General features: G+C 41.6%; 3 protein-coding genes across 10 annotated transcripts; 1 reads left to right on the forward strand and 2 right to left on the reverse strand.

Moving 5' to 3' along the window:
- Positions 1-226: 226 nt before the first annotated feature.
- Atg17 (autophagy-related 17) lies at positions 227-13,376 on the reverse strand. 5 transcript variants are annotated; one of them, XM_017152789.3, is made up of 5 exons: positions 12,510-13,376; positions 5,130-8,195; positions 4,547-4,880; positions 4,388-4,487; positions 227-2,052 (listed from the first exon to the last, which is right to left on the reverse strand). In XM_017152789.3, exons 2-5 carry the CDS (start codon positions 7,973-7,975, stop codon positions 1,310-1,312), a joined length of 4,023 nt encoding a protein of 1,340 aa, XP_017008278.2. In that variant the 5' UTR covers positions 7,976-8,195; positions 12,510-13,376; the 3' UTR covers positions 227-1,309. The 5 variants fall into 5 exon arrangements, with proteins under 5 accessions (XP_017008278.2, XP_017008274.2, XP_070073737.1 ...); XM_017152785.3 differs by having other exon boundaries at positions 4,547-4,913; XM_070217636.1 differs by lacking the exon at positions 12,510-13,376 and adding an exon at positions 10,729-10,792 and having other exon boundaries at positions 4,547-4,913.
- A 710-nt stretch (positions 13,377-14,086) lies between these two features.
- On the forward strand, positions 14,087-18,010 carry Xe7 (A-kinase anchor protein 17A). Of its 3 annotated transcripts, XM_017152894.3 has the most exons (9): positions 14,118-14,187; positions 14,532-14,717; positions 14,808-15,268; positions 15,337-15,594; positions 16,051-16,258; positions 16,323-16,948; positions 17,193-17,252; positions 17,301-17,378; positions 17,488-18,010. In XM_017152894.3, the coding sequence occupies exons 2-9, from the start codon at positions 14,604-14,606 to the stop codon at positions 17,939-17,941; spliced, it is 2,259 nt and encodes a 752-aa protein (XP_017008383.2). In that variant the 5' UTR covers positions 14,118-14,187; positions 14,532-14,603; the 3' UTR covers positions 17,942-18,010. The 3 variants fall into 3 exon arrangements, with proteins under 3 accessions (XP_017008381.2, XP_017008382.2, XP_017008383.2); XM_017152892.3 differs by having other exon boundaries at positions 14,087-14,717; XM_017152893.3 differs by having other exon boundaries at positions 14,087-14,717; positions 17,319-17,378.
- A 196-nt stretch (positions 18,011-18,206) lies between these two features.
- Wdr33 (WD repeat domain 33) lies at positions 18,207-23,863 on the reverse strand. 2 transcript variants are annotated; one of them, XM_017152885.3, is made up of 9 exons: positions 23,697-23,863; positions 23,276-23,611; positions 22,410-22,679; positions 22,198-22,349; positions 20,922-21,019; positions 20,734-20,860; positions 19,828-20,061; positions 19,556-19,767; positions 18,207-19,485 (listed from the first exon to the last, which is right to left on the reverse strand). In XM_017152885.3, the coding sequence occupies exons 2-9, from the start codon at positions 23,558-23,560 to the stop codon at positions 18,413-18,415; spliced, it is 2,451 nt and encodes an 816-aa protein (XP_017008374.1). In that variant the 5' UTR covers positions 23,561-23,611; positions 23,697-23,863; the 3' UTR covers positions 18,207-18,412. The 2 variants fall into 2 exon arrangements, with proteins under 2 accessions (XP_017008374.1, XP_017008375.1); XM_017152886.3 differs by having other exon boundaries at positions 23,276-23,616.
- Between the last annotated feature and the right edge of the window lie 788 nt (positions 23,864-24,651).

Consider the following 24,651-nt stretch of genomic DNA (forward strand, 5'->3'; position numbering starts at 1 on the left):
GAAGTGTTTTGGTTTTTCTTTAATCTTCTCAGTTGAAACTAGTTAATAATTAGACAATTTTACAATTCTGACTAAATATCAGTCTTGAAATTGAGATACATCGAATAAACCTTTTTGTAAAAAATTTTTGGAAATCAAACAATTGTAAAACCGGTAATACCTATATTGATTGATTTCGTTGACTGATTTTTATAATTACACTTACTATAACATAAGAAAAACAGCATTTATAGTTTTGAAATGTTTACCATTTTTTATTTGATTTTTGATTTTACACTTTTTTTGTAAGCTTGACAATTTTGCGATCCGCTTTTGTTACACCGTCGTTTCCACGATTCCTCATTTAAATTGTTTAAAGTATTTTTTAATATTATTGTTTTTTTTTTCTTATTTACACTTTGCGTTAAAAAATTAATGCTTTATAACGCATAAATCAATAAATGTGTATATATCTATTTTGTTGTAATTTTCAAGTGTTTCCTTGTTATTAATAAAGGCATAAATAACTATTCGTCGATTTCCGTTCTTATTTATTTACATAAAGTCGAAAAATCAAAATATTTTAGATATAAAGAGGGAGAGAGAGTAGAAAGTTTGTTTTTTGGGGAAGGCGGGGGAAGAGAGTGGTGTAAGCTGAGCATAAAACTGTGTTTTTTTGCAGGCTGAGCCTAAAAGATTGTGTTTCTTTGTGTATTTGTGTGAGGGTGGGTATGTGTGCAAACTCTTTGTGTTCTAGTCTTTTAAAAATGCCTATAAAAAATATAATTTTGTTTTCCTCATTTCAATTTTACTTACTACGAAACTAATGTGAATTGGAAAAATTTTTCTTGGCACTAAATGAAGGAAATTATAAATTTAAACCGAAAACTACCAATGTATATATTTTGATTATATGATAAATTTGTTAAAGTACATTATTTTTATTTTAAATAAAAATTTGAAAATCCTAGCTTGTGTTTGTGTCTCGGTGTGATTGTGTTTGTACGGGTAAGGCCCGAATTCAAATTGGATAAGATTATATCATTATGTAGACGTAGACTACATTAGAACAATTGTTTTCCGTTTTTTTCAATATATATTCTGCACTTGGTAAACTTTAAATTAGTTAAGTATATAACTTTCACGTTGCTGTTGTTGTGGTTGGTTTGTTGGTGTTTGCTGTGTTGTGTCGGTGTCGGCCCTGTGGCTTATTTTTAGGGGGTATTTTTGTTTGTATGCTGTGGTTCCTAAATAGAGTAAAAGATTTAGCCTAGATACACACTCCATTTATGTATATAAGTAGTTATATGTTACTCCTAATTGTCGCACACTACTCGGAAATGGGAAAATCATCGGCATCGCCATCCTTGCCCTCCAGGGATCGGTACTCGTCGGAGTCCTCGCTTATGGCCGCCGTACCAATGGACATTGGTAGCATGGCGGCTGTGCTGATAATCGGCTCCGCAATAATGGGGCCCAGGATGCTAGCACTTGTAGTATTTGTTGCAGTTGATGGTGCCGGGGGATTGGGGGGCACATAGATGGTGATGGTTTCCTGTTCCGGATTCTCCGGTTGGATTGTTTGATTTGGACTTGTTTCCTCAACGTGTTGTTTTTGTTTTTGTTCCTGTCGCTGTTGATGTGGTAATTGTGTTAAGGGTTGTGTTATTATATCAGCAGAGGCCAACAGTAGATCCAATTTAAGTTTGCTTGATGCCGTTGGCTGCTCTGTTATCACAGACTGTGCTTGAGTTGCTGCCGTCGCTGCAGTTGTCGTCGGTCCCGCTACCGCTGTTGCAGTAGTTGTAGTTGTTGGTGCTGACACAGTCGATGTGGCTGTTGCTACAGCAGCTGTTATTGCCGACACTGAGCCGCCAGCAGCGTGCAACTCATCCTCCTCGCTGACGCTTATGTAGCGACAACGCTCACTGAGCAGTGACGCCGACTCGTCATCCTCCTCATTCACGCTCGTAATGCTCACCGTGCGCTGCTTGAAGCTTTGGTAGACGCTGCTGTTGCTGGTGGGAGCATCGATGACATCTCTTGGCGATGCAGCGGCTGCGGATGAGCTGGCTAAAAAGAGAAATGTAAGTTATTTTTTAAACATTCTTCATTGCTCTCCATGACTCTTTTAGTTTTTTGTTTAAATGGTTGAATTAACATTTCAGTTAAAAAACTTTATCGCAATATGAAAAATTATAATCATTAGACGGCTTTTACTGACTAGTATTGTCTTGGCCTTTGTGAGTAATAAATTAGTAAGTTTTTGGAAATCAACAGTTTCTGAGTATAATTTAATTTAATTTAATTTATTTATTTGCCTTATCCCGAGCAAAATACTTTGAATTTTTTGTTGAAATGGACCTGCTAAAAAAATCGATATTTTGCATTGATTTATATTTTAGTATATAGTTCTAAGAATACCAGCTCGAAAAATTATACTGATCGGACCTTTGGAAACAAAGATGTTGGATTCTTTAGCTAAGTACCTTTGACTATCAAAAATATCATTATCTTGTCGTTGAAAGATAGATTTTTGAGTTTTAAAAACTCCGCCGTCCTTTCGCTGTAAGATGTTTTCTAAATTAATTTGTTTAGCGACAAGATAATTGAATGAAATAACTATCTTTTCCTACATGTTTTATTTCGGATTTTCTTTTTTTATACCCGTTACTCGTAGAGTAAAATTGGTATATTGTATTCGGGGAAAAGTATGTAACCACGACTCCTCACACGCCCACAAGTATGTAGTGAAAGTACATATGCATATGTAAAAATATAAAAAAAATGAGGGTACGGAAGCTCACTTCGGCAAGCCGAAGTTTTAATACCCTTGCAGATTTCGCGAATTAAAATTTGACTACAATAGCAGCATGAATTAATAAACAAAATATTTCCTAATTCAAAAAATAAAATTTTTAATTTTGTCACCCTATTGTTCCTATAGGAGCTATAGGATATAGACGTCCGATCGGTACGCGCTTTTACCCTGATTAAGGTATGCACAAAAAAATACGATTTGGAAAGTTTCATGTCAATAACTTTTACACTGCTCGAAAAATTTTGCAAGTTATATCCGATTATTCCTATGGGAGCTATACGATATAGACGTCCGTTTGGGTCGATTTCCAAACTTGATCTGCGTACACGGGTTTTAGGATGACTGTAAAAGTTTTAAGTCGCTAGCTTTTAAACTGAGATCGTAAACGGTATTGAAACAGACGGACACGGCTATTTCGACTCCCCTATTGATCCTGATCAAGAATATATATATTTTATGGGGTCGGAAACGTCTCCTTGACTGCGGTTCAAACTTCTGACCAAAATTATAATACCCTCTGCAAGGGCAATATACACTGGTAAAATTTATACGGGCAATTCTCTGAGGATGATATTTCATTCTAGTTAGATGGGTCCTCAACTAAACTAAGTAATTTGAGTATCCTTGGATAATTTTTCAGGACAATACCAATAATATGGACAAAAAGGTAAAAGTTGCTCTTAAAGGAAAACCACCTAAGAAAACGACTGAAAAAACTGTCGCGTGCGACATGTAGCGTGTGACAGTCAATTCAATGCACATAAAAGAAAAAATAACACTTTTAAGAAGAATGAATAAGGATCACTATAAAATTAACTGCATTAATATATTTCGGTACAATCGAAAGTTGAGCGGGTAGTCAAAAAAGTCACTTCTATTGGTGTCGCGTGCGAAAGTCTTGGTTTTTTTTATATATCTTTGTGCTAATCGAGACCTTACAGAAGTCTTGGAAGATGGTTTTTTTCACCTGTAAATCGTACTAACGTCGCTTGCGCTTAAAAATCTAATCATCGAAATAACAGATTCAAATTTTTGAAACTTTCGTTTTTTATGAACGGTCCGATTAGAACATTTTTTTATTGGAATACCAAAGCTGTTGACAAATCAAATAACATACAATATATACTGCAAAAAAATCTTTGAAAATGTGAGCGAGACAAACTTTTCCGGTTTGCGGGCGTGGCACCCTGACCAAACCAACACGCCCCAAGAATCTGTTTGTTTATTCCTAATCTTCTAGCTTTAATAGTTTCCAAAATCTTAGCGTTCATACAGACAGACGGACATGGCTAGATCAATTCGTCTGGTGATGCTGATCAAGATATATACTTTATAGGGTCGGAAACGCTTCCTTCACGAGTTACATACTCTTCGAAGAATACAATATTTTTTCAGTAACAATATATTATAATAATTGTGGCACAAAAAACTCCTAACCCAAAAGTCTACAAATAAATATAGTAATATTATAGAACAGAAATATTAAGAAACTCGCTCATGTTTTGAATGTACAAATATTCTTAATAGTTTTGAGAAAACACAGATAATCGAACTATGATGAAATTTTCTGCTTCCACTCCTACTTACACTCTAGGCGCTCCCGCCGAGAAGCGTTCCGAGAGGGCAACGGGGCCAGCTTGATGCGATAGAACTTGGAGCCCCTGCTGACGCGATAACGATTGTCATCCTGCAAAGAAGCCACAATGGTAAAAACTCTTGCAAGGTGAACTATAAGCAAGCACTCACCTTTCGCGCCTGACAATACTCCTTGTCGATGACCCGGCCTATGGCGTAGTAGGGGAGCGGGATCTGGTTAAGTTCCGCAACTGCCAGCGAGGGTTCCAATGCCGGAGTCGGTGCAGCCGGAGCCGTCAGCTGCAGGCCAGCGAGACTGTCGGCGTGGACAAAGTACAGGGTGAGCGAGTCCTGGACGACCATAAATTGCGCATGACGCATGCTCCAAACCACGAAAACGAGATCACCTCGAGAACATCCCTCCAAGGCAATCGATCGGTGACCGGAACTGACGCCGGACTTGGAACGGGTTATGGGCCCACCCACATTCAGATCGTAGACAGAGCTATGGACGGAAAAGCTATGTGTTAGCATTCGTCTAACCGGAATGCGAAAGCAAAAATGTAAAAAAAAAGGTGTTTAAAGTAATATTATGACAAAGGCTCTAAAATTATACGTTTTAACTTGTCCTTCCAGGATAATATTAATGAATAGTATATAAATAGTATCTTTAGCTTTTTGTAAGCAAAGCAAGTAAAAGAAAGTTAGAAAATAACTTGAAAAAATTATCTAGCTATGTTTCAGCACTCCTTACCTTCTCATGGCTGCCACACTGGTCTCCATCTCCTGGCGCCGGCTCTTCTCCTGGCTGAGCTCCTCTTCCAGGCGGCATTTGTCCTTGTTCAGGTAGTCAATCTTCTCCTTGAGCCAACTATTACCATCCTCGTTGGTGATCATCTCCAGTCGGGTCTTCAGCTGGTATGACTCCTGGGTGAGGATCTTGTTCTGCTCTCGCAGCTGATCCAGTTGTCGCTCCTTGTCGGCCAGCATGTCCTTTAGTATGCCCACGTTGGCCATCACAGATTCAGAGTTAAGGGGCAGGAGGCGTGACTGCCACAGCGAGCGCTCCGAATCAACGGCCTCGCTGATGGCACGTTCCCTTTGGGCCAGTAGTTCCTGGCGCTGCTGGGCCAGTAGCTGGTCAATATCCACGCCGGCGTTTGCGCTGGCCACGCTGGCACTGCTCGTCGGCCGCTCTAGTTTTTCAAGACTGCTGTCCGAGGGCGAGCGCTCCATTGAAGTCATCAGTTTGAAGCGACAACGAAGGGACTCGAGCTCGGTTTTGTGCTCGTGGATGAGCTGCTCCCGGGCCTGAGCCACCGCAGTCTGCTTCTCTTGCTCGGCCAATTGCAGTTTCAAGCGCATCTCCTCCAGCTGCTCTTGTGATTTCTGTTCGCGTGCCTCGAACTGCATCCTCAACACATTGCACTTATCCGCCAGGAGATGTAGCTCGGACTGGAGCTCGTCCTGGTAATTGGCGGCATCACTGCGAAAGATGCCCAAATTAGAGCGAGCTTCGGCCAGGCAGGCTTGGGCCAACTTGGACATGTTTTCCATGTCGCTACGCATCCTCTGGATGCTACCAGCGTTCTCTTCCGTCAGGGTGCCAGCACTGAGCATGAGCAGATCCTCGGTGGCAGTGCTCCGGGCTATTTGCTCCACCAACGTGGCAGAGGTTGAAGTAGCAACACACCTGGTCGTGGTGCTAAGCTTCTCAAACTCGGTTTCCGTATCCGTTTCGCAATCGGAGGTACCAGTCTGCCCCTGCAGTTCGGCCAAGCGGGGAGCCAAAAGTGGGGTATCCTGCTCCTGCTCCTGCTCCCCATTTTTGCCCGACCGGAGGACGAAGAAGTCTATCACTGGCTTCATGTCGGGCAGTTGCAGTTGTCCGGCAAGTTCCGGCAGCTGAGAGGAGAGCAGTTCCATGTCCGATCGACTCAGAGGAGGGAGACGCGTGTCAAAGCTCAATGGGTGCTCATTGGCGAACGCTGGCGGCATGTCAGCCATGCCAGGAAAGAGAATATTCAGAAAATGACCTTCGAAACTGGCATTGAACTCCCTCCTTCGGCGCAACTCCTCGCTGTGTATGCGATCGAAGTCCACAGAGAGTCGGGTGGCCCACTGCCGAAACTCATCTGAAAGGATCTTCCTGCGCACCACCTCCGCAACGGCGGCCACATAAGTGCTCGGAGCTCGGTGGATCTGTTCGATGATGCTGATGTGACGCTCGGCACGCCGCAAGCAGCGATGATTAAACAGCAACCGATTGTCAAATTCACTCATCCCATTCTCGATCCACACGATCCGGCGCAGACGTGTGTGCAAATTCCTCCCCAGCTCGTCCTTGGAGTTGGCTATGCAGCGGCAGTATTCCCGTATCTTGGTGTGATTTTCCAGCATCACCTGTAGCTGGGAACGATGGGAGAGACAGAGGTCCGGCAGGACGGAGTTGTCGCGCAGATTCTGCGCCCGCGCCTCGTTCTGCTGCAGGGCGAGGGCCTGCTCTTTTTGCTCCTGCACCATTTTCTTAATCCGGAACTTAAACTCCTCCAGCTTGCAGAGACGGTCACCGAGTCCCTTGATCTCCTTTACGTCGCCCTGGTTGGCCATCTTAATGATCTGTTTCACCTCCTCCTTTAGCTTGTCGTAGATGTCCGCACTGAAGATGTCCAGTCCCTGTATGCATTCGTCTGACATGAGTTGCAGGGCACTGTGGTTACCTTTGGAGCTGATCCACTGCAGCAGGTTGAGGTTGTGGCGACGGGCCAGCGAACTACTGCTGGTCGAGGTCTGGGAAACTCGCTCCTGCTGGTCGCCAGAGTCAGTTTCCGCCTCCTCGCCCATTTTGAGCTTCTTGTTGGGAGAGTCCGCCTGTGAGGATTCAGTGAGACCTTGCTGCTGCTGCACCGGTTGTTGCTGGGCCGCAAACACGTCGTCGTTCTCCAACAGTTCGTCAAAGCCGTGAAAATCGGCCTCGGCCAGAGACATTAGGGCCGGCAGTATGGGAATCCTGCCCAGCTGTTTGAGATCATCGGCAAAGTTGCGCAACAGCTCCAAATAGCTCTCACGCTTCTGGAGATGCCGGTCAAAGGAGGAGCAGAAATTGTGGAAGCGCTCGCGAAACTCGTTCGTCAGATCCTCCATATTGGCCACAACCGCCGACCAACCCTGCTGCTGGAGGTGTTGCTCATGAACCAGTCTCTCGCACAGATCCTCCTCCTTCCTGGCCAGCTCCCGCATGTGCTGCGCCAACTGGGCGCGTTGACGCACCGTCTCCAGGACCGGTGGCAGGCGATGGCTCTCCTCCACCTGGCGACGGAGCTCCGCGTCGGCGTCTGAGTTGGATATCGTGGGCGCCGGGCGCTCTTCCCCCGTGAGGAACATGTAAATGGGATTGGTGTCTGTGCCAGCAGAGTAGCACGACACCTGGGTTGAGTGCGTTAGCATTTCGCCTCCGCTGACCAACAGCACAATGTTGGCGGCCGGGATGTTGTGCAACTTCTGGATCGTTTCCTTTAGGTGCTCCACCGATTGCAAAGCAACGTTCATGTCAAAGCTCAGCATGCGGCCGACGTCCACGTGGAACACGTACAGCATCATGGATCCGTTGGTGCTCCCTGTGTGTCCTGGACTTGGCTACCTGGAGGGGATACTCCCGCTCCTCCCTCTCCCACGCCCACTCCGCCTCCTCCGCCTTCTGTTCCTCTCGTCTCGCTTATGGTTTGGCAGTGCTTCAGAAGATTTTGTGGTGTTCCCTCATCAGTTCGTGTGCTTGTACTTATATTCGCCTTGTACCCGTGTTTGTTTTGTGAGTGTTAAGCTGTAAGATTCAAAACAAAAGAGACAAAGAGAATGGGTGAGCTATCTGAGATGCGCATAAAACTTATTTAAATGTAGTGATCATTTAACTCAAATCAATCATTTCTTGTGACTATTTTTTGTTTATTTAAATGACTTAATCTATTTACTACCTAAAATCAAAAGAATAAAAAATGTTTTACCAAATTAACAGAGATTTAACATTTGAATACAGGTAAATAGGGTCACTAGTTGTTAAGGCGATTGGACCAGCAGTAAGCACTGATTTAATTGTTTGAGATTTAAAAAATCAAACGCAATGAATCTTTTAAAAATAGTGATTCCACCAGTAAACCACCGCAGAGATTAGCTTAGCTATTTTTGAGCCATTGAGCGATTGATTGGATCACCGCCGCTCTTCAACAGCTGTTAGACAGACTGTCGCAGTTGCTGTTTGCTCTCTTTGTGTCGTCAGAGGGACAAAGGGAGGCGTAGCGTGGGGGCGGTTCAAATGTTAATGACTAACTGGGCCATTTCCGAGTCGCAATAAAAAATAGCAGGGCGAGCATGTGCACAGACGCTTATTCAATTTTATTTTTATAATTTTGTTTAGTGTTTAGTCTCGCAGACGGCTTTTGGCGATAAGGCGCATAACAGGGAAAACGGAAAAGCGGAAAGAGCGTGGCTCTGGCTCCGCACTTAGAACACGCGCACTCACTTTTCCCCACACTATTTATTTTGCGAGCCGTAAACAGCAGCAACCAGAACAACAACAGCGTGGAACGTGTTATCAACGCACCTTGATTTGAACACGTCTAGACTAGCGGGTGGCTCGAAAACAAATGAGCAGAGCGGAGCGAACGGCGAGAGGCGAAGAGAAACTTTGAGAGGGCGAGAGAGCTCCGCACGTGTGGCGATCGCACCTACTTACAGTGCGGTTGTCTCAGCTATTTCGTAGACAGATCAGGGTTGCCTGTTATAGCTAATTTTCCCAATATATAATCAAACACTTCAAAAGTAGGTAATAAAGTCAAAACTTCGAAATGTAATTGGGAGAAAATGCAATCTAAAATTATCTTTAACTTTTATTAACAATATTTTTTGACTAGGGATCTTACTCAAAAGCATGTTGGTCATCAAAACAAATAAATGAATAAAGGAATTATGTAACAAGTTAATTTGGGCAAAATTGTCATTACTTCAATGATAACGAGTTCAAATATTATTAGTTAGTTTAGTTAACTTATTAGTTAAGATCAGAATTTGCTAGGTAGGTATATTTTGGAAGCTGGAGAAGGCAGTACTGCCTCGCAGCATGTAAGTGAGAGAGAGAGAGAGGGAATTAGAGAGAAACAGCTTCTGCTGCGCATGTGTCAATGCCAACGCCGACGCCGACGCACCAGCGTTTACCTGATTTTGCGGTCCTTTTTTTTACCTAAGCGAATTTCATCATTTCGTTGGCTTAACTTGTAAATTTCCAAGACGCGGGATATTACCAATGGTTTTCTCAAAATTTTCCACATTTAGCGGACACGTGTAACGGTGCACCGTTTTTATAGCTGACGAAATACCAGGAACGATTAACTCAGGAGCATCTGTAATACCTAGGGAAAATGCCAGGTACTCTTTAAGCAAATTGATGAAATAGCTGTTTAAACTGATAGACAGAAAGCAATAACCGGCTGATTAATCACCGATGACATGCCAGAAGGCACCCCCCAACCTCAATAGAATCATGATAGCTATCGAGCCGCAAACTGATAAGATCTTATCAGAAGGGTGGTGAGCAGTATCTATGTAACAGGGATTTCCAAAAATCGGAATACCTGATTAACATAATCCTATTTATGTACATAAGTATGTAGAAATACTTAACTTATTGTGTTAAAGAATTGGTCTTTAATGAATATTAGTCATCGAATTAAAATTGAACGGATGAATTGGTATGTATATTGAGATATTTTAAATGTTATCAAAATACATTTGGAAACATTTCAAAATGTTTATAAACATACAAATAGATGTATTAGAAAAATTTAAGATGATCGAACTCAAGGGTGTTTCAAGAGAAAATTCAGAATACACTATTGGAGATTTGTTCCAAAAACACCTGAGTAATCAAAAAACTGGTCGTGCTGGACATCAGGAAATAATTTCAATCAGGGTGTAAATTGGAGAAATAGAAAGAATGTGACACTTGGAAATATTTGAGCTACAATTTGAACATAAATATGTACAATATGCACTTGTTATGATATAACATTTGAGTTTTTGTAAAATGTTCTACTTTTAAAGCCTAGTACTGACTTCTTTTAAAAAGCCTACGAAAATTAAGTCTATGATACAAATGTTAATAAAAATATGAATGTTTTTGTAAAAACAATTTTGTATTGTATTCAACTACAAAGGTTTTAATAAAAATATTTTTAAAAGTGGTATTCAGACAAAGTCCTAACTCTCTGGCTCTTGTAGTTTTCGGGATCCTAGCGCTCACACGGACAGACGGGCATGGATAGATGGACTCGGCTAGTAATCATAGTGAAGAATATACATACTTTATGGGATCGGAAACTCTTCCTTCTACATACTTTTCAACGATTACAATAACCTTTTTACTTTACGAGTAACGGGTATAAATCAGGGAACGTAACTGTTATAAGTTTTATTTTAAAAATCACACTTTAACAGTTATTTTCTGATTTGTAAAGTAAAACTCAAAGAATAACTGTTATTTTTTGAGTTTTATAATAAAAGTTGACAAATAACAGTTATTCTTCGTGATCAAAAATAAAACTCAAACCTGATTTATGGCGATTTTGTGGGTAAACAAAATTTTAAAAAAATATAGGTATAAAATATGCGCGGTTGCCTTTTTTAACAAATTTTTAGTAAGTTATAAAAAGCACGGGTATCATGTTTTTTTAATTATTTCATTTTTTCAAAAATGTCAAGGATAACTGTTATAGAATAACTGTTATTCATAAAAATCAAAAAATAACAGTTATTTTTTGAGTTTTATTATAAAAATCAAAAAATAAAAATCATTACGGATTTGTAAACTACAATGGCTAATAAAAATTGTGGTGTATTTAAAAAATTTTTAGGACCCTTCTAAGTGCGTGATTTTTTTGTATGAAAAATTTACAATAACAGTTATTTTCGTTCCCTGGTATAAATTACCAAATAATACCTAATGTTACCTAATAAATAAAAATGTTTAAATACAGTTATTTTACATCATTTACATCATTAAAATTTTAAAGACTAAATCAGTCTAAAATTCTGTGAGTAAATAAAGTCAAATATACATACATATGTAGACCCTTGAACCAGTTACTGTACTATTACTTTTTCAAGGGGTTGTACTGCACAAATAAAGAATCGAAATTAGCAGATCTATGGTCAGGGGATGAGTCTAGGTGGTGAAGGAGAAAGACGAGAAGCTAAAAACCCTGAACCAAACCAAGTGAACTGAAACTGAACTCCTCTGCCGCTGCAAACTGATTACAGAGCGTCGGTGGCAGCGCAGTCAGAGTTTATCAGCTATCTCTTCTTTTGTCGTTGTGGGGGGCAGGAAAAAGCACTTTCTCGCAGGGAGAGCGATAAAGAGCGGCTGCCAGGGGGCAACTAACTGCAATTAATGGTAAACGGCATTCTTGTTTGTGCCCTGTACTCTTTTTTTGTTATATGTACATATGTATGTATGAACGTTTGTATGTGAACTTCATAAGTGGTTTAAAGTGCATGACTCACACAAAAACTCCAACTGCAGTAAACAAGTTGAGCCAAACGGCTAAAACAAAGCGCAAGAACGTAAACAAGAACAATTGTAAAACTCAACTGAAAACACATGATCAGCTGGTCAAATGCAATTTATCGATATTCGATAATCCGAGCCGAACTGCATTCTCTGCCTCCCTTTCCTCCGCTTCTTCGGCCCTCGCCACATCTCCCTCTCACTCAGCTGTTGTTTTGTTGTATTGCCTTTTCCTTTGCACTCATTCGGGTGCAGTTAACAGGAAAAAGCTCTCGAATGACGAACAAATGCACACAGACACCGAGTTATTCTTGTAAAATATGTAAATTATGGCAATTAATTGCAATTTGGCTCAAACGGACGCACACAACTACAATGCGCGAGGGTTGCTGACGTTCGAAAAAAAGAAAATGGCAGCAGGTGTAGTTGCATTTGGTGGAATGGCGAGAGGGGGTTGGGCGAGGGAACGGGTCGAATTGATGCAGTTAAAAGGGCGTCGACAGGTGCACTAGTATTGGTGCGCATAAAACTATAACTAACGGTTAATTAAAACTAAAACCATGCCCCACTCACACTCACCTTATAATCTTTAATCAATTTTCACAATGGTGGGCCAGTGTGCAAGTGTTATTGTTGTCTGTTTGCGAGAGTGTGAGCGCGGCGTGTTCGTGTGTTTTGGTTTTAATCAATTGTAAACGGGCACGAACACACAGGCGCTGCAAATTATTTTACATCAGCTGTGGCTGTATCTGTATCTGAGTGTTTGTGTGACTTGTGTTTTTATTTGCAACAGCAACAACAACAGCAAAATAATAGCTCTTCCTCTTTATTTTCGCTCGCCTGCTGCTCCCTCTCTTTTAACGCCAGTGTTGTTTTATTTTCCTTCTCGCCTTCCACGTTCTTCTTATTTATTTTGTATGGCTATGCTTCTTCTTCCGCCTGCTTATTACTTATTACTTTAAAAGCTATTTTCGTTGCGTATCAAATGTGCCAGTGTGTAAAAGCATTTACTCGAGTTTCTTAGTCTCAGTGTCCATCAATATGTTCGAGCAAAGAAATATTTTCCAAATTAATTATTCGGGCTGTTTTCGTTTCGATTTTCCCTTCCTCCTGTTCTCTTTCGCTGTTTGCCTTAATCTATTTCTTTGTCTATCACAATTGCGTTGTTGTTGCTGCTGCTGTGGGTGTTGTTGTTGGTGCTGCTTGCTTATGCTTTCTGTTTTCTGCTGCTTGTTGTTGTTGGCAGTTTTACTTTTCGCGTCAGTTTTTTGCCATTTACACGATGCGGGCACGGGAGCCTTTTGGTTTTTTGGAGTGGCACAATTTCACTCGCGCATATTGTTGCTTTGCTTAGATTTCTAATTAAATTAAGTTGTATAAAAATGAAATAACGCACTTCGTTCTCACTTTTTTGTCTTTGCTTATGCCTCGCGATGTGAGAATGACAACAGATTTTCAAGTCGATATCGATAACGAAACTAGAGCGGAGAAGCTACTGAATAGCTGCAATCTGTGATTTTCATAGGCAAACTCCACTAGCACATATTTGTTTAATTTACTCATGCGATAATAACAGGAATTAATTATTTTTAACAACTGTGCAAATACCGTTTATGATTAAAATGACACATATGGGGTTTCCTAAACTGTTGAATTTGGGTCAGCTGTTAATCAGCTGTTCCATACAAAGTCAACCTTCAGTAATTTCAGAATTCAAGACCCCTGGGCTGTTGAATTTATTGCTGAATCGTTCAAAACCAAAATTATCACCTTATTTTATTAAAAGTTATTGCAACTCTATAACATTTTAGTATACCCAGCAAGCACTTTTTACCTTAAAATCAATATAGAAAGTACATTTGTGTTCTTCTCTCTTTATTAATAACTTTATATAGTAACTAGCAATAAAAAATACAATTTAAATGATTTAGGTACCGTAAAATTTGACAGCATAAACAGCTGTTTGAAAATTCAACATGAATCATTTAGGTTCGTTCCATTAATTGCTGAAATTTTCTGTAGAATTTTCAAAAATTCAGCAACTTAGCAGTTACCCATTTGTATAAAGCCAATAGAGTGTGACTAGTTCACCTCCGTGAACTGAATATCCCTAACTACCAAGTTAAAACCTGTTATTGGTCCATCCCTCTTTGCGTTTCGTATCTATCGGAAGTTTGACATCTCTAGTGAAAAGTGCAAAAAAATAATCCGAAAAATTCTTCTTTTTAGCAAATAGACCTGCGTCCACTCAGAAAAAGTCACAGAATTTATTATACTTAAGTAGCATTAGCGGGGAGCGAAGGCTCAGGTGGCCCGAATAGCCCAACAACAGATTCGGGCGCCCATTAAACAGAATTTCCCCTCCTTCAGACACACTTACCAACACACACTCATGAAACACACACGCAAGGCGGCATTTTCCTTTTGCATTTTCTTGGGCGTTCATTTAGATCACACCGTAGTTTGTAGCTCTAGGTTTAGTTTGATTGCCTGGTAAAGGAAACACAAAAATTACTTTCTGTATTCTGCCTCATTACATTGTACTGTGTCGAATCGAAAACCGAACAAAACAAACCCCTTTTCCAAATGACCAACATCCAGAGCATAGAAAATGTGGCAGACTGCACGCCTCTCTACCTGCCGCACAGCTTGTACCTCAAGCCGCTGGCCAAAATGCAAATCTCCGTATCACTGCCGCCGATCAAGACCGGAAAATCTGTATCCAACCTGGAGATAATGGACAAACTGGGCGTCGAGCTAAAGCCGGACAAGTTTCTGCTGCTCAAAGTGAGTTTAAACTTGATAAATTATTGCTTAGGTCCTAGAAAAATTCCAGTTAAATTACTTGATTCAAAAATATTACGTATTCCCCATTAGGTATCCAAGAGCACAGTGAACACAATCCGTTTGGAAGCCGAGCTCGATGAGCGCAAGCGTCTGCGGACAGCCATCCAACGCCTGGACGGCATTTCCCTACGCATATCTGGCTTCAGTGAGTCGTTCCGAGTGCGCTGCACAGAGCACAAGGATGACTTCCCCACGCGACACGACTGGGACTCCTACTTCCGGGATGCCCGCAACATGGACGAAATGAAGGCGGGCGAAAGGCCGGACACCATTCATCTGAGTCACCTGCCCATGCGTTGGTTTTGTCCGCGGCACTCGGAGCATGAGGAGCACGTCAAGCCCAGCGAGAGCATCTTCAAGCGAATCTTCGAGAAGTACGGCCGCGTCCGAATGGTGGACATACCAATCTGTGACCCGTACCGAAAGAGCATGCAGGCGGATATCAACGGCATGCGCACTTTCAGTTTCGAGCAGGATGTCCTCTTTGAAGCGTGAGTTTGGATTTACCTTTTGTATTCTTCGGTTTTTAGTAATCAAATCATTATCGTTGGCGTTACAGATATGTACAGTTTGAGGAGTATTCCAGCTTTGTGCGTGCCATGGATGAGTTTAGGGGCACTAAGTTGGTCCGAAAGTTCGTGGACAAAACCCAGGCCATCAACATTTGTGTCACCTTCGACAAGCAGAAGCACCTCAGCGACTCGCACGTGCAGCGCAGAGAACGCATGCGGAAGAAATGCATCGCAAAAGCCCAGGCTGAGGACGAAGAGCGGGAAAAGCTAAAAAAGCAGCAGGAAGAACAACTGGAACGCGAAAGGTTTGATCATTGTTTTGTGCCGGAATCAGGAAACAGTAGTCAAAAAGCAATCGCTCTGTCAGTTTAATGAGTAAATCATTTCAAGGTTTTCTATCACTTCAAATCCCTAAAAAATTTTTTGCCAAAACAATCCTTATTTTTTATACATCAGTGGAGTAAAGATTAATGTATTTGAAAGACGAAATAACTTAATATGTTCGACTTCCCCTTCGCCTGTTATCTAGGCAATGAATCCATAATATTCTTAAAGTTGAGCCTTGCTGTACTACTGTTTTCATATCTGGTCATTTTTAATTTTCATATTTATGCTTCTCACCTGGCGGCCGCTGGGCGAGGCGAGCCTTTAGCCAACCGTTCTCTGTATCTTCTAGACGAACAGTTAACAAATATTTATTATGCATAACAAATATATCAAAAGCAAAACAAAACCCGCAAACATTGCAACAAAAATTACAGGCAAAAGCAAGAAGAGTTGAAAACAGCGGAAGCAGAAAAGCAGCGTGAACGCGAAGAAAAGCGGAAAGAAAAGCATCTTAAAAAGATCCAGGAGCGAGGCCAGGTGGAAATATCGCAAAAGATACGCATCGAAGAACGGAAGCTGATGATAGCCCAACGCAAGCTGGAGAGTATACGCACCCTGGAAAAGCTATTCGAACGAATACAGGTGAGGAAAATTTTTGTAAATTCAAAATATAATAAAATTAATTATCTGTACTACTCTATTATAGCTGAAACAGAAGGACAAAAACCGTCGAGCCAAACAAGATGAAGTCAAGGACATCCAACGTGGCCGTCTGGTCGAAAAATACAAGGCTGCTACAGAGAAGCTCGTCTGTGATCAGCGAAAAATTGTGCAGGACATTAAAAGCAATACTCCATTAATGGGTCTTCTTAAGAGCAAATCCAAAAAGAGTTCTGCGCCCATGGACGCAAGCAGCGATGACGAAGTGGCGGCCAGTAAAAGGCACAAATTAGGCAATGGTATAACTGACTCTGCGACAGCAACCGACGTTAACGCAGCACTCAACCCGTTGAAAGCGGTAGCAGCAATGGCCGCTGTCCCAGGAGCTGGTGCCTACAGTGCCGAAGCAGCCAGCGAATGGATGCAGTCCCTCTCGATGTTTGGATACGGCTTGCCAGGTGTATTTCCTGGAGCTCTATACCGTCCACCAGCTCCGTTTCCCGTATCCAGCAACTATAGAGGCTTCGCCCCGCGTCCTCGAGGTCGCGGAAGGGGTCGTGGCATCGGGATGAGAGGCGGTCGTTCCGGATACGACTCCTATTACAATTCCAAGCATGATCGCTACGATGACGATGGCGACAATGGCTACTACCACAAGCCGTCGCGGGGCAGGTAATATTCTTGAAAACATTGAATCCGTTTTTTATAAATTAAGTTACTTCATTCCGCAAAGAGATATTGAGTCCTCAGAGTGTTACAAATTTCAAAAATTACATTTTAGGTACAAGATTTTTTTTACATTTTAAAGTGGTAGTTGTCTTAAAACTATATTCTACAAGGAAATGAACAAATTAAATTTTAAGCAGGTACAAGTGTGTAAAACCTCTTAAATATATTGATTGTTTTTTATTTTCAGAAATCGCTCCCGTTCTTCATCTTCGTATTCAAGGAGTAGAAGTCGTTCCCGGGGACGTCGGTAAGTGATGCGTACCTTATGATTACACTATATTATAAGCAAATATAGTGTTGTTTGTCGTTCTAGGCGCTCGAAATCGCGAAGTCGGTCACACTATCGAAAGTCATCCTACTCATCAAGATCCAGGTAAAAAAATAAATATATTACAGTACTGGCACTCGTTAATTTAAAAGGTTTTATAGATTATAGGTTGCCATTAAATCAAGCATCTAATTGAAATTCTTATTCTTTTTAGGCGCAGCCACAGCCGATCTTCGCGCAGCCGCAGCAAATCGGCGTCACAGCGCAAGAACCGCAAACTGGCATCAACGCGCCGATCTCGATCCACCAGCTATTCTCGATCGCGTTCCCGCTCTCACTCCCGGAGGCGCTCCACTTCGCGCCGTGATCACCGAAGTCGTCATCGCAGCAGTCGTAGCAACAGCAGAAGTCGCAGCCATACACCGAAGGATGTGAAACTTGAGGCGGACAAGTTGGTCGCGTCAGCGGAGAAAATACAGCGAACCATCGAGCAGCATACCAAGGATCGGATGCGCGAGGAGGAGCGCGAAATCAAGGAAAACTTCAGACATGCCCGTACCAACAGCCACAACAGCAACCAGGTCGACGCACAATTGCAGGAGGAATCCAGCGATAGACGTGACAGCATCAGCAAGCGCAGCAGTCGCCGCAATTCACTGGCTGCCTGAAACATATTCATTAGTTTAGTTGTTAGTAAGAGTTCCGAAAATAAAGATATCAAAGTTGTTCCCCTTGAATTACAGGGTTGTTTTGACTTTCGTATTTTTAATGAGATGAAATTTAAGATAACATATTCTCGTGCCAAAATAATGGATAGAATAGTAAGTAAGTAAGCGGAACTTATAAAGCGGAAATTATAAAATCGGCAGAAAAAGGGACATATATAAAAGGAGTTAAAAAACTCCTGGTTAAAATCAGTGTTTTACATGTAATTTTCAAGTGATCCGTCCTAAAAAACCGCAAAAATAAATCACACAATTTATATACTATATTACAATCTGATTTTCTTTTCGTTCTTTTTTAAACAATATAAATTGATTTTCGCATTAAAGACAATGGTTGCAAAAGAGATTGAGTCAACGACAGAAAGTGGCTTATAACTTAAGAATGTGTAGATGGGTGCATTGGTGGGATAGCGATTAGTAGCGCCTGTTATTGTTTCGTCCGCGATTCCTGCCACCTCCACTTCCACCGACACCGCCTCCTCCTCCGCCTCCTGCGCCGCCACCGGAACCGGAATTATTGTTTCCACGTCGGCGACGTTGACCACCTCCTCCATTATTTCCACCCTTTTGGAAGTCACGATCGTTGAAATTATCCGCCCCATTGTTGCCGAAGCCATTGGATCCATTGCCCCCGGAATTGCCATTATTTGACCAGGGGGCTTGGGAAGCCCACGGATTAGGCCTGCCTCCCGATTGATCTCTCTCCCGTTCGCGGCTGCGATCCCACTCCCTGTCGCGATCACCATCTCGTTCCCGTTCGCGCTCCCTTTCCCGTTGCTCCAGTGGAGGTTCGTCCACGAACTCGGTGTTGGGTTGCTGGGCCTTCGCCGTGACCAGCGATTGCAGGAAGGGCTTCTTCAGTTGCAGCAATTCACGAACACACACTAATTGAGCGTTATGCTGTCGTGGCTCGAAACGGGACTTCTTGGTGGGCGGAGAAACCACCTCGCCACGTGCCTCCACCGTGGGCGAAACAGATCTGGAGCGATCCCTCACTGGAACCACGTCATTGAGCTCCTCCAGCTTTCCCGCGTCGATGTACTTGTTGAGGAACTCGGTTCCCTGACGAATGGCTGCCATCAGTCGAGAGTCCGGATGCACGCGAATAAACCGATTGTACACAAGGACACCGACAATGGTCTGAGGATCGAGGCCATTGAGCATGCCGCTGGCCAGAATGCCCTCTATGGTGTTCTCGCTAATCTGCTGGTGGTTCAGCCCGCTTGTCGAGTCCTTGGCCTCGCGGGCGGCCAGCTCCTCGTGGATGCTGAGCACGCTGGGATCGTCCGCTCTCCGGGGACCCGCCCAGTTCACCTGGAAGTTGCGGGGAATGGGCTTGCTGTACGGAACCTTCTTCTCCCGGTCTCGATCGTTTAGAGCTCTGCTGGGATCCAAGTCGAGACCAGGAATAAAGCCCTTGTCCGCGGTTAAGCTTTCTGTGAATTCAACACGATCTTCGGGACCCATTCCGGGAATAATGGCATCATCTGTTGGGAAGATGGTGTAGACATTGTGATTTTTGGACATTAAGGATACTCAAAACACGGGGCAGCCTACCATATTCACACTCGTCCAGAGCTGCCAAGCTCGCGGGCAATGTGTTCAGATTGTATTTGTCCCTCATCAGATCACCCGGCCTGTTCCTCGTCCAGAACTTAATCGTATGATCGTTGGAGCCAGAGCACAGAATGTGCCCCAGCGGATGCCAGGCCAGGGTCCACACAATGCTGTCATGTGCCGTCTCAACACACCCGATCTCCTTATCGGTACTGCAAGCAAAGATATCAATTAGACGAAGAACTTTTTAAAAATAAAAACCTTAAGCCCACCCAACGTTCCAAAACAAAATGGAGCCATCGGAGCCGCCAGAGCAAAAGAGACCTTCGTGTATGGGATGCCAGGAAACGGAGCTGGCCTCCTTTTTGTGGCCACGGAAGACCTGCACCTCCTCCTTCAGGTTGCGAATGTCGAAAAGCTTGAGCAAATGATCTCTGGATGCGGTAACCAGCCAGTTGCCATTATCATTCCACTTTAGATCCATTACCGTGGATTTGTGGGCATGTCTGTAATACATAGAGGGTTATCTTAATTAGATAATTTAGGGTCTACAGAATTATTTTTTAAGCTTCCTTCTTGATAGATTGATTTTAAGATTTATTCAAATTTATTATAACTACTGTCAATCTACAGTGGCGTGCAAGTCTGAGTATATGCTTGCCACTATTGACTTTGGGTACGCATTAAAAAGTTATTAGTAAAGGAAATGAATCCAAATTTGTTGTTTATTCTTTGAATATTTATTAACAAATTCGTATACAAAATATAACAAAAAAAACTATTTGGTCTCATTAAGAAATTAAAAGCAAAATAAGTCAAATTTGAAACATTTTCCTGGGGCTTAAAACAAACATTTTTTGATGCAAAGTTTTTCCCCAAGCAAAATTAATAATAGCTGCAAAAAAAAATCAAAATATTTTTCCTTGTATTTTTTATGATTTTTTGAATGAAAAGATCTCAGTAAAATTTTGTATGAAAAGGAGAAAAAAGAGGCTAAAATTTTAATTTTTAGCTATTTTTAAAAAATTATAAAAAATACAAGGAAAAATATTTAGAATTTTTTTTTTGCAAAAAACCCAAAGCCAATAGTGGCAAGCTTGTACTCAGACTTGCACGCCACTGTATATTTATAAACACAAAGTACTTTTATTAAATATGTATAAGTTTCAAGTACTTACAGCGTGGCCAGAGCAATGCCGCTCTTGGGATCCCAGATTTTAATGGGTTGCTGGTTGTCCTTGCTTCCGCTGACGATCATTCCCTTGTGAGGATGCCAGTGCACGCATTTGACGTCTGCTCCATGTCCTGGTTAGGATAATTTTGTTAAGTTTTGGTCCTTTTTCTTGGAAAATCCTCTAGTTCTCACCTCGTAACACTCGCTCCTCCTGGCACCGCATAAAGTCCCAAATCCTTAGGGTTCCGTCGTCGCTGCCGCTGACAAACTTGCTGTCCGTGGGACTGAAACTGCGTTTGGTGGATGGCATTGGAGAACGGTTAGAACGTAACAAAACACGAATCGGAAGGTGATTATGAGTGTGGGCGATGTTAACGAATGATAATGATTCACTTATTTTTTGTATAAGATATAAGTGGTTAAACATAGATTAAGCTACTGTTATTTAGTAAAAGAACCTAGTGAGTGCAAATATAAACTGATTAAACATACTAGGAGAGGTCGGCCTGAAACAAAGTAAGTGCCTATTTTATTTGGGTGTAATTTTGTTAAGTTTGAACGCATAGCAGCCGTGCAAAAACAATTCCGAATTTATTTTATTTTGTAAATGTAGCTAAACTTTAAATGATTTTGTTTGTAAAATAATTTGCGCAATCTGGGTTTTAAATACATTGTTTTTGATTACTTCTCAACGTTTTATATTTGACTTTTACAGATGATTTGTGATCGAATAAAATAAAAATTTTTGAATGGTTCTTAATTAACACTAAAAGTCCAAATGAATGTAATTAAGTTTTAAAAAGATGATTATATAAACATTTTATTGCATTCCAACACAACTCCTTTTCAATTTTATTTATTTTCGGTAGGACAAGATCTTCTAGTTTCACTTTTGCCCATACGCCAAGATTTATCGCCAGTCTTGAGAAAGAAAACACTCGAACCCCCGATTTTTCGAACAATCAGTGCAACACAATGCATTTTATTTATTGTTGATGTTGTGGCCGCGGAAATAAAATTGTGCAGTGGTTTCTTTTTGTTCTGAGTCAGATGCTTTTATTGTTAGCTTTTGTCGATATTGCATTTGTATCATTTCACTTTCAGTCTTTTTATTTCTTTTCATTTTTATTGATATATCACAGAAGAGTTCGAGGCTTACAACATATTTTAGACTTTTTCTTCTATGGGAGAGATTAAAACTTAAGTAGCCCGTAAGGCGAAACTGATATCTGGATGGCATGTTGCTGAATTGACGGTTTTATTGGTATGTGTTTGCAACAGCCCTGAAGGAAACCGATCCACTAACATGATTAGGAAAAGAAAAATACCCAAAACTGCCCAATAGATCCGAAGAAATGAAACTATGAAAACAACAACGCGATTCTGGATTTGGTTTTGGCTTGGTTGGCTTGCGTCAGCGGCTACAAAATGGTAAATACAGTCGACAATTACAATTAAATGGCTATACCTTATTCCCCTAATCGCCTCCTTGTGCGCCTGGTACATCTTCACGTTGTTCATGTTGGACTGCCAGTACTTAACGTAGCCGCCATGGTCGCCGGTCACCATCCAGCTGTCGTTGTGCGACCACACCATAGTTCGGACCGAAATGTCGTGGGCCTGTTTGACAAGATTACCGATTAACTTTGATCCCACTGGATTTTTTTTAAGGAAACCCACCTGTAGAATGGTCTCGAAGTTGAAGGTCAGGCCGTTCCAGAGTGTAAATTCGCCGGAACTGGCCCCGGTGACCAAACGCCTGCCCTCCGGTGTCCAGGCCAGAGTGAAAATCGGACACCGCATTTTGTTCGTGGCCGTTTTTACAAACCTCGTGGTGACCGCGTTCGAGGGATTGTCCAGGTAAGCGGAAGGCGGCAGCATGTGGGGTACGTAAATGCTGTCAGGCTGCAGGGCCAAGCGGTCCCGATGATCACGCTGGAACAGGCGATTCTGATGGAAATCAACAAAACATTAGGTCGATTAAGTATTGATAGGATAAATTACAAAATTAATTAATATATTTAAAGCCAGGGCCAGTGCTATATGGTAAATTACCTTAAGATAATTCATAATTGCCTTCTATACATCTGTGAATTCCTATTATAAATTACAATTTTTAATTTTACGTTAGTGAAAAATCTGTCTCTATTTTCTGTCAGACAGGAGCAACGGCAAAAATGAGAAATTATAAAAAAAAATTTTAATTATAATAAGTATTGCAATTTCAACTACTAGATCCTATCGCCTAATCCCTTGAATCTTAAGCTTTGCTGAGTGCCAAAATATTTTAAACCATATATTTTTGGTTTTAACTAGACGAGATAATTTTCTTAACAGGTGTCTTGAAATGATAATGAGGCTTTTCTATGCCAGCTTGAACTTGGCAACAATGGTATCTATCCTATGACGTTGCAGATCTAGTAATTCCTATGTGGGTCACTTTTAAAGTTCGCTTAATATCCCTCCACGTAGACTCTTTAAACATGGTTACTAAACCTAACTATACGTCCCTTCCCCCCCTGTTTGATGGGAACCTAAGAAATCACCTCAAGCGCCTTGATGATGGACGAGTTATAGTCGACAGTCTTTCGCATCACACTCTTGCGCAGCCGCTTGCCGTCGAAGTCGTCCTGAGACATCCCGAAAGGCCGCTGGAATCCACCGGGCATAAAGGGCTTGAACTGGTTGTAGCCGTGCTTGTTGGACCCGTGATGCGGATGGTAGTGCCGGTAGTGCTGGCCGCCCATGTTCGGGGGCGGCAGCGATGTGAAGTTGGTGGCCAGCGCCGAGGGCGCGGTGAGGAGCTGCGGCGGTGGCTGGGACACGTCCATGTTTCTGGCTGTTTTTCCTGCGCCTTTTTCCGCTTGGCTGAAATGAATTTTCTTCGCTGGCACACAGACACACACAGTTGCAGGCGTAATGTGCGGATTAGTTGGCCGTTTTCTACCCACTAAAAGCCATACTTACTCGCTGTCCTAGAACGCGTGCATCGGTTAGGTGGCGGTTTCGAAAATGCTTAGTCTAGATAAATTAAAACCGAACTGTAATTAGCCGCGATGAAAATTATTAGTAACTTTTGCCGAACAACGCGAATTTATGCTGTTCACGGCGAAACGCGGACACCAGCGTGTGCCAACTGCGATATACGGTTTGCAACGTTATCGATTTCCCTAGAAATATTAACGGTATTCATGAAAAATAAAGCGTTTTTAATAGTTCCAATATTATCCAGGCATTTATTTAATTTAATTATATACCTTTTTCCAACCGATTTGTGCCATTTTATTAAGATTTAAGAGGATACAAAAAGCATGCAAACAACAGTAATATAAAATCCAATAATTTGGGTAATGGAGGAACGTTGTTTTCTTGTTTTGGGAATTCTGAATGACAACTGAAATACGGAAGTTTGTACTTAGTATTTTGTATGTATTCAGGTGATTTCTAAAATTAGTGTTTCTTTGGAAATTATAGAAAACTTTAATGACTTTGTTTTCTTAAAAATGTATTTTAAATAGTATAGTTAAATACCTACATTTTCGGTGTTGTTTATGCCGATCATCGGCGCTTAAGCTATTCCTTATGTGAACACGTTGCTGTTGCAGTTTTAAGCGATTTTTTACAGAGCCTATAATAATGTCTTAACACATCCACATCCACCATTCTTAATTCGTAAAATGTCGATCACCTAAAATTTTTGTAGAATGATACAATAAGTATCACAAGATAATAGTTTACAACATGTCTGGAAATTGCCGCACACGTACAATATAGAGCAGCGGTCTGCACACACACATCAATGAGCAAATTAGTCAAACAAATATATTTAAACCAAAGTGTCACTTTACGCCGACCGCTGATTTTGTATATTTAAAAAATTTATATTTTTAAAAAATCCAGAAGGTTGTTTAAGTTAATCTGG

This window comes from Drosophila takahashii, chromosome 3R (assembly GCF_030179915.1).
Source record: "Drosophila takahashii strain IR98-3 E-12201 chromosome 3R, DtakHiC1v2, whole genome shotgun sequence".
Classification (NCBI taxonomy): Eukaryota; Metazoa; Arthropoda; class Insecta; order Diptera; family Drosophilidae; genus Drosophila; species Drosophila takahashii.